The 12,720-nt window shown below is 39.6% G+C and overlaps 1 protein-coding gene across 2 annotated transcripts in view; it reads right to left on the minus strand.

Moving 5' to 3' along the window:
* Nucleotides 1–12,720, minus strand: part of ANO9 (anoctamin 9) — a 70,182-nt gene that overhangs the window by 33,708 nt on the left and 23,754 nt on the right. For both annotated transcript variants that reach the window (XM_089520805.1, XM_089520804.1), the window contains exons 3-6: nt 5,646–5,762; nt 4,193–4,350; nt 1,629–1,681; nt 102–160 (exon numbers count right to left, since the gene is read on the minus strand). In XM_089520805.1, the coding sequence (XP_089376931.1) occupies nt 102–160; nt 1,629–1,681; nt 4,193–4,350; nt 5,646–5,762 (387 nt within the window). The remainder of the gene's footprint in view (nt 1–101; nt 161–1,628; nt 1,682–4,192; nt 4,351–5,645; nt 5,763–12,720) is intronic.

Consider the following 12,720-nt stretch of genomic DNA (forward strand, 5'->3'; position numbering starts at 1 on the left):
GTGGTAATTTTACAGGATACACATATACATTTAAAAGATAGACAACTTCTTAGTAATTCATATAACCATTAGCTTGTAGCACGGCCCTCAGATTTTCTCACCTCATGTAAAGGAAATGCTGTTTCAAAGACTTTCTTCTTTATCAAGTCTTGGAGCTTCTCTAAGATGAAATCAGAAACAGGAAGATGAAGATTTATAAGTACAATTCTTCTAACATGTTTCTAAACCTGTAATGCAAGTCCTAATTTAAACAGGTCACTCAGTCTATGATTTGCAGCAAAAAAAAGTAAAACACTCATGAGAAGCATGAATTAGAGTGCACATGTCTCAATTAAAGATGAATTATATATGAGTTACATAATACCCTAAAGGTACTAGATCCTGTCTGATCTTGGAAGCTAAGCAGGGTGAACCCTAGTTAGTACTTGGATGGAAGATCACCAATGAATACCAGGTGCTGTAGGCTATATTTCAGAGGAAGGAATTGGCATAATCACCTCTGAGTATTCCTTGCCTAAGGAAATTCATGGAATTACCAAAAGTCAACAAGAGACTTGAAGCCATATACACAAACAATCCTACTAAGAAACAAATTTCATTTGGGCTTCACACTATCCTACAAGATAGATTAGGCTGAGATGCCATCCCAGCAAGTTTAAAGACTGAGTAGTTTATATTTTATTTTTGAAAATCTAGATTTAAGTAACAAAAAATGACACTCTCCAAGTCAGGTGACAGCAAATGCAATGATATGGGCATGTGCAACTGTCCTGCTTGTATGCATCCGATATGCGGTAATGCTCCCCGTTGAAAATTAAGGTTTACTGCTGTTCCAAGATCTGGTCTGACTTTGAGATGCTCAGGTAATGGCAGTGATCAAGAGTAAATTGTTAATGTTGTTATTGTCATCCTCATTGTCTTTAGCTATAATGCTAGGACCTTAAAGTCCTAAACCAGCAGGGATGGGTAAGCTGCATTAATGAGTGATCCCTGCAGTGTGGTCTTGCCTACCTTCTACATTCAAAACTTCTGAAGGGTTAAGCTTGGCTAAGGTATGTTTGGTCACTACTAGGAATGAAGAGAAGGATAGTATTCTGTAGGAACACCCAAGCTGTAGCAGAACTTGCAAAAATTCTCTTTTTGGACCACAACACTAAGAATTCCCAAAATAACATTGTCAGTTCTGAAAGCTGTAGTTATGCAAAAATAATTTCCCAAAGCTCTGCCTAGAAGGTGGAACTCCTATCAAAGACTTTGTCATTTTAATGCTTTTGATTTAAAATTAAATTACAAACTGAATAGTTCTGAGAGGGGATTTGAGCCTGGGCTTTCCAGCTGCAGATCCCACACTGCAGCCCACCACACCTGGATAATCTCCATTGCAAAGCATGTGTTGATCCCAAGAAAAATATAAAAGACAGTCATTTAAAAAATATTAGCTGTCCTCAGGTTTTTACAGATTTGCCAGAAGCTAGATGTTTATTTAATTAAAATTCTGTATACCAGATTCATTTAGTAAAACAATTTGTAAACACAGTTGTACAGTACTTGCAGAATGGCTACTACATAAGTATAGGGGAAAACACATCAGAGGTATCATGTAAACCAAGAGAAAGAGCTTTTCATACCTTTAGTGCTATGAATTTCTGTGTTCTGCAGGATATAGCTGACAATACATATCCTAAAACATGCAATGATTAGGAATTAGCAACAACAGAGTAAACTGTTCAATAGGGAGTAAATAATAATGACTGTTTGTATCATCCATGCCAGGAAATGGTTATTGCATGGTATATAGTGGCCAAAGGTATTGAACCCTTTAAATAGCCGCAGTTCTAATTAGTTCTGACCATACCATGAAAGGATTATGCAAAACTTTAAAGGTGGGATGAGATTTACTTTACGCCACAATTAAGATGTTATCTAGTATCCCCTTCATGTAGTTAGATCTGGGGTTTGTGTGCTTTCATGTTAATTCTGACTGATGGATATCATTTTGTACTGCATCTGAAAAAATGGGCTTATAGGCACAAAAGCTCATGTAAAAATAAAAACCAATGAGTCTCAAAGGTGCTTACACACTCCTTTCCCCCCTCTCTCTCCATTCTTCCTTTTTATGCTGCAAGAGACCAACACAGCTACTTCTTTGAAAACCCCTTATCATAGAATGTTAGAGTTGGAGGGGTTCACAAGAGTCATCTATTCCAACTTCCAAAGACATGCCATGAAGGAATATACAACGAAAGCACTCCTAAAAGATCCTCTTCCAACCTTTGTTTAAAGACCTCAAAAGATGGAGAGTCCACCAACCTCTGGGAAAACCTATAACATTGTTGAAAAGTTCTAACAGTAAATAAGGTCTTTCTAATGTTTAAACAGAATCTATTTTCTTATAATTTGAATCCATAGATTCATGTTCTAAACCCTAGATCTGCAAAACAAAAGTTTGTTCCATTTTTTACGTTGTATCTCTTATTATAGTTAAAGATGGCTATCATGTCAACTCTCAGTCTTCTCTTCTCCAAGCTAAACATACCCAGCTCCCTAAATTGTTTCTCATAAGGCTTGGTTTCCAGACCTTTGATCAACCTGGTCTCCCTTCTCTGGGCATATTCCAGCTTGTCAATATCCTTCCTGAACTGTGGTGCACAGAACTGGACACTTGTTCAGTTTATCAACCAACTACAAATCCATCTAACAGCAGCATTATCTAGCCCATAGTTCACTGGCCTGTCTGCAAGAATATCATGGGGGTCCCTTATACTGTTTAATCCTTTTTTAAAGGGGGAGGGGTGTGAGATTATGTATATATTGAGGTATTTTAATCTTTTATGCCACTTTGATTGTCTCGACAAAAAGCAGGATAAAAATAAAAGTTTTATTTATTATTTTCTTTTCTTTTCCTTTCTTTTTATTATAATAAATTATTTAACATATGTGCTTAACCTTATTCAAACAGAAACTGAAAATATTTCTTCTCTTTAAAAACTTCCATTTCATTTGTCATACTATGCAAAAAAAAATCTTCATTTTTACAGTCCTTCTATTACATTAATTCAAATATTCACATTCATATTAGGATCCTTTACACTGTATTCTATATATTTGTATAAATGCAAAAAATAAAATACATGAACCTAAAAAGACCCAACCTTATTGTATTGATCCTTCTGATTCTTTCTTAAACCTGTATTTTATATTTAGTGATTTGGGAGGGTTTTTTTTTTTAAAAAAAAGCTTTATTGGAAACAAGATATACTATATCCATAGTGGTCCACTGATCTACTAAGACTGTAACAGTCAAAAAAAGATATCAGTTTAATTTGGCATCACTTGTTTTTGAGAAACTTATACTGGCTCTTGGTACTCATAGTATTCCTGTCTGTCATTTATACATGTGTTGGGGAAATAATTTCTAGCATGTCTCACAAAAAGATAAACTCCATGATAGCAAAATGCAATAAAACCCAAATTAACATCACAGTGAACCTTTATGAGGCCAGCCAAAAGGTGCAAAATACATTACACTAGGTTGTGAAGCTCACTGCCTTCTTCATTAGTCAGATGTTAAAAATCAGAGAAGTGAAGTAACTGTAACAATCATAGGCATCCATCTTGTTTGAGATGTTTACTTATGATGAAGTTTCAGGATGTCTTCAGAAGTGTTGATACAAGCAGAGGCTGCACCCTGCTTTTGCCATCTCAGTACTAAGGACGAAAGCCCTGTGCAGACCAGCCTCAAAGGCCAGCTTAGGAGTGGAGTCGGGGCGTGGCGGCCACATGATGCACAGCCCAACTCCTCCCCCAGGGTGGTGTGACATCGCGTGCCACTCCACACAATGTGCAGTGTCACAGTGCTCCTCTAGTGCTGCATCCCATGACGCAGTGCCAAAGGAGTGCCGTAAAGCCACGGATAGTGCACCCTTTGCAGGGTGCAAAAAGAAACGGCTTTTTGCCTCCTGCAAAGGCCAGATTGGAGCTGTGGTGTGTGATTGTCACGGCCCCGATCTGGCTGTAAAAGGGGCAGCTGGAGGCACAGCCCCAAAGGAAGTAAAAAGCAAATAATAAAAATTCTGTCTCCACTGGTAGAAACCAGTGATAAAATGTGATAGAAAATGCCATTTGGAATGGCCTTTATAAAGTGGCTGGAACATATAAGCAATCAGGATATTTGACTTTTCTTCTATTTTACCTTGTTGTTGGTGAAAGGGACACTCCCAGCTCATCTTCATGTTGCTGTGCACATAGAATTTCTGATTCATTGTCAGGATTTCTCAAAAGCCACTGGTATTTTCGGAAAAGTGCACTTGGGGCATGAACTCCATAAAAGAGCTTTTTGTCTTTAATCGTCTAGGAATCAGAGACAATACGGAGAACAAAGTAAATATCAAAAAAGAGAATAAAGTCAGGCCAGTGTGGTATAATGGTTGGAGCACTGGACCAAAGTTCAAATTCCTGCTCAGCCATGCAACCCCACTGGGTGACCTTGGGCAGGTCATATTCTCTCATTGTGAGAGGAAGGAAAAGGCAAACCCCCACTGATCAAAAACTTTGCTAACAAAGGTCAGGACAGAGTTGCCATAAGTTAATCATGGTGAAACCAGGAGAAGTTAATTTTTTCTGCTTCTGTGAGTGCAAGGGTGGGCAGCCTGTCACCCTCAATTTGTCAGTGGAATTTCCAGAAGCCCTACCCAGCATAGCCAATAGTGGGAGAAAACAGAAAATGCAGCCTGAAACATACGAAGGTCTCACCAGTTATCCATCCCTGCATTCACAACTCACCCTGACATAGTCTCAAAATCTGTTCCAGAGAGTTGGAGACAGTGGCCCAAAAACTTCAATTTTTTGACTAATCATCTCAGAATCCCCCAGCCATCATGTCCAAACATTTAATCACACACAAGTAACTTTCCCAACGTCTGCTTGGGGCAACCAATGCATAGGAGGAAGAGGTGAGGAAGAGACAGAATGTCCTATCATACAAGTAGAATTTTGCTTGCACAACATTTGATTTCTTCCATAAGAGCTTAATATTAATCATACTCTAGCTAATTGACAACTTCTGTTTCAATTCTCCTGACAAAGCTGGGCAACTAAGATATTCCAGGGTGACTGAAAGGCCCATTGGACACCAGATCTTGACAATTTCCAATTTTCACTCCACAGAAGTTTCCCCATTAAGGATTGTGGCACAGGTGATGGGGCAACTATGTTCTCAAAGCAGAGGAATGGCCTGTTAGCTAGGCCACAGCTGGACTCCAATTCCCAGAATTCCAGGTATCATGGCCACTGGTTAGAGACATCTGGATGCTACAGTTCAAGAAAGGAATATAACCAAGTTCTGTAGTGGACACCATGTTAAACTATATCCAAGCAGTTGGCCTTTCCTGCTCTGTGAGCAAACTACTTGCACTGGTTCTATTATTATTATTATTATTATTATTATTATGCTTTATTTATATAGCGCTGTAGATTTACACAGCGCTGTACATATAAACAATAAAATTGATAAAGTAAACCTGTCTTGGGTAGGGAAGTGCTACCAATCTCTTATTAAAATGGGAGGAAAGACAAGACATCCTCTATAACCAAAGAGGAATGTATGAAGTAGGTAGCACTTTTGCTGGGCAGTATCTCTGTTTTACCTTGATAATGAAGCCTTTTCTGTGCAGTTCTTCCAGAAACCTGTTTTTCCTTTGATCCTTCTCACTGTAGGGAATGTGATCATCACAGACTAGGACAAAATCCCATTTGTTTGGGAACTGGACAGAGGGGGAAAAAAAACAATTGAAACAACTAGCCACATACATGACTCTCCCTCACATGTATACATCATCTTGAAACATATTTTGCCTTTCAGAAAGAGCATTGAAAAGTTAATTTTTGGACCCCAACTCTCATAATCTCCAACCAGCATGGATATGCTGGCTGGAGAATTGTTTTCAAAAAATTTAACATTTTCCAAATCCTACTTTCAGGCTACATTGGATTAAACCCTGTTTCCCTGACTACCCTATTTAAGACACTTTCCATTTAATAAACAAGACAATGGCGGGTTACAAACCACCATAAAGTACGCGCTCCGCACGTACTAGGGTTAGGAAGGGCCGTATTAAGGTTAGGAAGGTTCTTACCTTCCTCACGGCCTTTCCTCCCAGTACGCGCGGAGCGCGTCGTAAATGGGCGCCGTCATTTTGACATCTTGGACGCTGTGCGTCCAGACGTGTCACGGCGGAAGTGACGCAGCGAGGGCGTGCTCCGCCCCTCGTGGCGCCACTTCCGCGTTTCGAAAAGAAGCACCATTTCAGCGCTCCTTTTTTTGCTGCGCGGGGAAGCCTCGGGGTCTGGCCGCTGGGGCTTTCCTACGCAGCGAATGGCGGCAGCGGGAAAACGGCCCCTTGAGGGCCATTTGTAACCCGCCAATCTTCCTATCTCGCTTTACCACAAACTACACAACATGATTCCAGGGAAAACAGAGCAAGGTCTGCTTTTTTTAAAGGCAGGCTTAAGGTTTGCTCCATCCAGACTGCCCTTCTTTCTGCCTCATGAGCTAGTTTCTCCAACTGCCCTGCTGGGTGGATCCTCATGAATTTTCTGTTTGAATACTCTTTACTGTATTTTACAGAAGCATCTTTGTATGTCAACTTGGAAGTACTTGTGTTGTGAAAGGCAGGATATAAATAACTAATAAACAAATCCCCATTTACATGGCTGCATTCATCTGTCATAAAAAAAACAACAATTCTCACTTATTTGTAGTTGAGTTTGTGCAATGCCTCCCAAAGAGAACCAGTGGCAAGAATTGTGTCACATATTTCAGAGCCATTGCTGCCACCACCATCCTGCATTTACCACTGCTCAACTGCAGCTACAAAAAAACTGCAGCTACAAAAGTGTATCTTTTCAGTATGTATATTGAGAAAGAACATCTTTCTAAAAAAAAAACATAAATCATATTTTCATGTGATGTGTTTGCACTCTGAAGGGCTCTAGGTTCTTCTTTCTTTTAAAGAAACACATTAGTTCTGTTATTTGTTTAACGTGCTTGATGAACACATATCTGTTCAGATTTGTTTTTCTTGTCTGTAATAAATCTGATTTCTTTGTAATGCTTTCTTTTTACTATTTTTTGTATGTCTACATGTTTTTCATGTTCCCCTTTTTCTGCTTATCTCCAGAAAGCAACCTTTTAAAAAGTTGGAAAAATTCCAAAAACAATCTTAACTCACTCAATTACTTTCTATTTATTGTATAACATTTTCTACTTTGGCCAAGTACAGATTATATGGTAATTTCTTTTTCTTTTCTTTTCTTTTGTAAAAATATTTATATCTTGCCATCTGTCTAGACATCTCAAGGTGACATACAATAAAACCAACTTGACCAATTTAAAGCAGTATAAGCAATAAAAAGATTTTAAAGGGTTAAAATATATCAAGCCATTTAATAAGCTAAACAGACAGATCCAAACAGATTAAGATAGGTTAAAACAATTTAAACCATGGGATAAGTTTGTGTAAAACTATTTAACCACCCCACCCCACTCCAGACTTTAGTGGACAGCCACATTTTCACTTGGTGTCAAATAACAGTAATGTTGGCATAAATAATGCCTCCACGTGGGGTGTCACAACAGAGAAGGTCCTCTCAAACATCTTCCTGCAGCATATTGCCCTGACTAATGGGGAACAGAGACAGATCTCAATTCTCAGGCACATGTATGTTGGAAAGGATGCTCCTACAAATACGGAGGTTCCAAGCAATATGCTGGAACCTTTAAAGCCTTTAAATGTCATTGCAAGTATCTTAAACTAGGGATGGAAATGTGTCAACAGTCTACCTCAAAATCAGTATTATATGTTTTTTTTTATATTCTGGTCAGCAGTTTATCTGCTGCATTTTACACAAGTTGCAATTTCTGAATCATCTTCAAGGATAGCCTCACAGAGAGCACATTACAGTAGAATAACCAGAAAGTTACCACTGGATGGACTATTGTGGCTATGTTATCTCTCTCCAGAAAAGGTTGTAGATAGGGAACCAAGCACTCCACAGAGTTCATTTGCTGATCCCAAGCACTCCACAGAGTTCATTTGAATCTCCAGTGACAAAGATGAATCTTATCCTACTTTCAAACTATGCACCTGCTCCCCCAGGGAAGTCCACCCACAACAGGAAGCATACCCAATTCCCAGACCCCAAAGCTGCCAGTTCACACAGCCGCCATATGATTCATCTTTGTTGGCTTTAGGTGAGTGGCCCTCATGCAGCCCACTATAGCATCTAGACACTGGTATATCACCTGCACAGCCCCAACCAATTCTAGTGTCAAATCTCTTTATGACCTCCCCAGTGGCTTCATATAAATATTTCAGAGCATGGGAGACAAGATGGAACCATGTTGCACCCCACAGCTTTATGGCTACAGGGCTGTAGTAGAATCCCCATTATTATTCCCTGGTACTAGACCTGCAGACGGAAATAGAACCACTGTAACATAGTGCCTCCCATCTGACAAAGCTGGTGCAGTAAGATACCTTTAACCAAAAATCAATGAGAAACCCAAGAAGATCTACAGGGTAGTAGTACTCCTGTCTTGCACTGGGAGTAAGTCACTAAACAGAGTGGCCAAGGTCATTCAGTACAGTGCTGTGACCTGCAACCAGACTTAAATGGGTCAGAAAATCTGTTCTTCCAAGAATGCCTGAAGTTGTCCAGCCACCATATGCTTAAACATCTTGCCCCAAAAGAGGATACTAGCAGGTCCCTTCAGAAGCAGGTGCATTACATATTACTTCAAGGAATGACAGGGGGTTGGACTGGATGGCCCTTGTGGTCTCTTCCAATTCTATGATTCTAAGGCACTAGGCACCTCCTCGTGACAGACTGAGGCATTTGGCATCCCCTGGACCCACCCCAACATCTGCTAGATTTTATCAGCCAATATGGGCAAGGGTTAAATTTATGTGTGGTGAGCCAAACTGATTCAAGTGTTTTGACCACATCATCAGGCCTCAGCTTCTGGAACTGATCCTAAGAAAACTGACTAGATGGAGCACTGGACACTTTCCCAGAAACCATAATAAGTGCAGCATCACATTCTGAGCAAATTTGAATGATTTTCTCCTCCATGTTCCTAGCAAATTTGTTACAGCAGACAACTGAAGGTTCCACTTCTTGCCTCTCTGAATCTGAACCCAATAAGTTCCTCACCATTTTGAACACATCTCCTAAACAGCATGCCAAAGGTGCAATTGGCAAAGAACAGAAGATGTTTGCTTCTTTAGTGTGCTGTTTTTGTTTGCTACCCCCAATGACCTATAATAGGCACAGCAGACTCTTTGATGATATTCAATTGCTTTCCCTCCATGAATTATGCCACTTGAACTCTAGCCTTTGTCCATCCTGTTTCATTGCTCATAGTCCCATTAAATACAATGGCATAGCAAAATGGTGTTCCTTATATAAAATGGAAAAATCAAGGTTTGATAATAGAAATTTATACTTTTTTTGGAATATTTTCAAGCCATGGATGCTTGAATGTGAGTATAAAAAATTCGTTTACAAGGAGGGCCAACTGTATAGCCTCCACAGTGCTGCTTAGGAGTGTTTGTACTGATGTTGCTTTTCATTTCACCATTCCAGAGGGAGATCAAGGCCTCGACTGAATCATCATCCATATCAGCCAGAAAAGTCACCCAGAGAAGACAAAAATCCTTCAGATTTCAAGTTTCCAAGGGAGGCCCATCTTAATTGGTCCTCCATCCCTGTAGGGAGGGTCTGTTACCACCAAATAAAACTTTGCAAGGAAGCAATCTGACCACAGCAACAGAGGTATTGAAACCCTCCAAGTTACATCATTCCCCATCCACCCAACAACCCAGCTGCAAGACATGTCCTATCACACGCATTGGGTCTGTGATGTACCGAAGGAGCCCCATGGTTATTCCTGATCTGGACAGCCTTGATGTGGATGTTAAGGAAGTTCCCCAGAACCATAATCCTGGAATGCTCCAGGTAGAAAAAGCTAGGATCCACTGCTCCAAGACTATCTACCCAAGTCTCAGTAATGTGTACCAAGCCAGCCCCTTCATCCACAGCCATGCCATGGACAGTCTTTATTTTATTGTGGACTGGATTAACATTCAGCAGTAGCAACAGCAGACCAGAGTGGGATGACTGAGCAACCTGGATCTTAAAAAATGAGGAAAGGACTGAAACTCAGGATAGTTTTCAGTTATCTATCCTGCCTTTCCCTTATCTTGCATGGCCAACCTCCAATACGATGTTTGCTTCTGCTGAAGATTACACTAATGGGGGCACCTTATTCCTCTTTCACTCTCTCCCAAGATTCACATACACATGTATAAATAGACAAGAACGGTAGCAAAGTAGAATTGCATCAGGTCATGCACATTAATCATTAGCTCTCACCTGAGCAACCCCAGTTCTTCTCCCCAGTCCCTGGCCATTCACTCAGAGACTATGGAGACAGCCACAACAGAGTGAACCCACAATTCTGTTGTTGGTGCACTATTTTACCAGACTGTGCCTATCACCCAGGATCTGTGTCCACCTTCCAATTTAAGAATTGGGTGTGGACATTTCCCTCTTCCTATAGTTCAAGACCTCTCCCCTTTGCTTCTTTAGTAACTGCTTTGGACTGTTATTAAAGTCTGCCCAAGTTAAATGAAACTTGAATGGGGTTTTCCCTTGCCCCTGTATTCTTATACTGTTTGCTCTTATTTTGTTTATGAAAGCATAATTGCTCATGTTTTCCTACCTCTTTCAAATGGTTCCTTCATTTTACTATATTGTATAGATCTTCTGCAATGTTACTTAGTTTTGATTCTGTTTTACAATGGTTTTCAATCACATTATCTAATATAAAACATTTATATAGTTTCCTACTGCAAATCTATTTTTTGCCTTTACTAAACTCATTATTCTCTACATTTCTAGCACTCACACATGAGTGCTGATGCTTAAACAGCCAGGACCTAACCATCCACCAACAGGAAAGAAAGATCACTAGGCATGGTGAAGATGTGGTTTGCAAAAATATCTGGTTGGGAGAGGAGGAAACTTAATGGGGATTGTATTTTGATACATTAACTGGAATTAAATGTCCTGGAAAAAATGTTTACAACAGTAGTGATGTTGACCATCCCTTTGGTGGAATGACAATATGACTGCTACCGAGAATGGACTGGAGTTTTATGAATACTGCTTTTGGATTAACTGAACACATCATAGATAATAAAGGTCCAGAGTCATGTTATGGCAACCCTATGAATGTGAGACCTCCAAGTCCCCTTAACCTCAGTTGCTCTGCTCAAGTCTTGCAGACACAGAGCTGTGGTTGTAGTGAGTCATATCTTCTCATGAAGACATATACTCATGTATACTCATGGTATGGCCAAAGTATGACACGCTCAGTTTAGTCATCATGGCTTCTAGGGAGAGTTCAGGCTTGATTTAATTTTTCTATGAAAAATAAGACAAAAAATCCAGGGCTGTTAAACTGGTAAAGGAGGTTACTGATGCAAGGAACAGTTTGAAACAACAACAGTTCTGAAGCTGAGAGTACTGCCAGTCATATTCTGATAATTAAGAACCAGATTTAAGCACAAATATCTTACTTAGGAAATCCAAATTCAAGTCCTGACAGAGCTACAAAAATCATGGGGTGGCCAGTTGCTTTCTCTCAGCCTATCTACCTTATAGAATGGGCCCTTAGTATCCTCCGGGGTTTGGTTCCAGGAACCCCCATTGGTACTAAAATCCATGGATGTTCATGTCTCATTAAATACAATGGCATAGTAAAATACTGTCCCTTATATAAAAGGGAATTTATATATTATTTAACTATTTTCAAGCCATCGATGACTGAATCTGTGGATAAGAAATCTTTGGATATAGAAGGGTGACAGTAGGTGCTTTGAAGATAAAGTGTGGGAGATCCACATGCACCCCATCTTGAGCTCACTTTACATCCTGCCTTTCCTCCAGTAATAGCTCCTAGATGTGCAGGTGAAACTTGAAAGAGAAGAATTTCTGGCTGCTTCTATCTATAACCTTCATGATTCCTGAAGGCATTGGTGCCTACCTTCATGAAGGTTCACTGCCATTTAAGATGCCAGTGATGCTCATATTCATATAACTCTGGCATTCCAAGTTCTCTAACACTAACATTCCATAGACTACTGTGGAATTCCAAGTTCCCAGAAAATAATTATAGGGATTCTAAACATTTTAATAAGAAGAGAATTTAGGCAAGTTTATATCAAGAGATGATATAACAAGAGCTATGAAATGCCCCAAATCAAAATGGCTGGATAAGAAATAGCTCATTTTTCCCTGAATGGATGGGACAATTTTTTTAAAAAATTGCACACATATAATTTACTTCCACCTTTTCCTAGTTCATACTTTAGCATAATCTCACTACAGTGGTGCCTTCCTGGTCTGATGTTGCATTGCTCTTTAACCACTTGAGCAGCCAATTGAAAACAACAGATGAAAATCCACTAAATTAAAATGGTTATGAGCATTGAGGTCCTCATTTTAATCAAATATTTATTGTGTGCTTAAAGAATTCCATTTGTTTTAAGTCATATTCTGTTAATAAATTATGAAGAAAACAGATCTGAATGAAATGGCACCAGAACTATGTCTTTTGCAATACGTACAGTGGTACCCCGGGATACGAATTCACCG

This window comes from Sceloporus occidentalis, unplaced genomic scaffold (genome assembly GCF_023333645.1).
Source record: "Sceloporus occidentalis isolate IW3139 unplaced genomic scaffold, rSceOcc1.0.p SCAF_4, whole genome shotgun sequence".
Taxonomy (NCBI): Eukaryota; Metazoa; Chordata; class Lepidosauria; order Squamata; family Phrynosomatidae; genus Sceloporus; species Sceloporus occidentalis.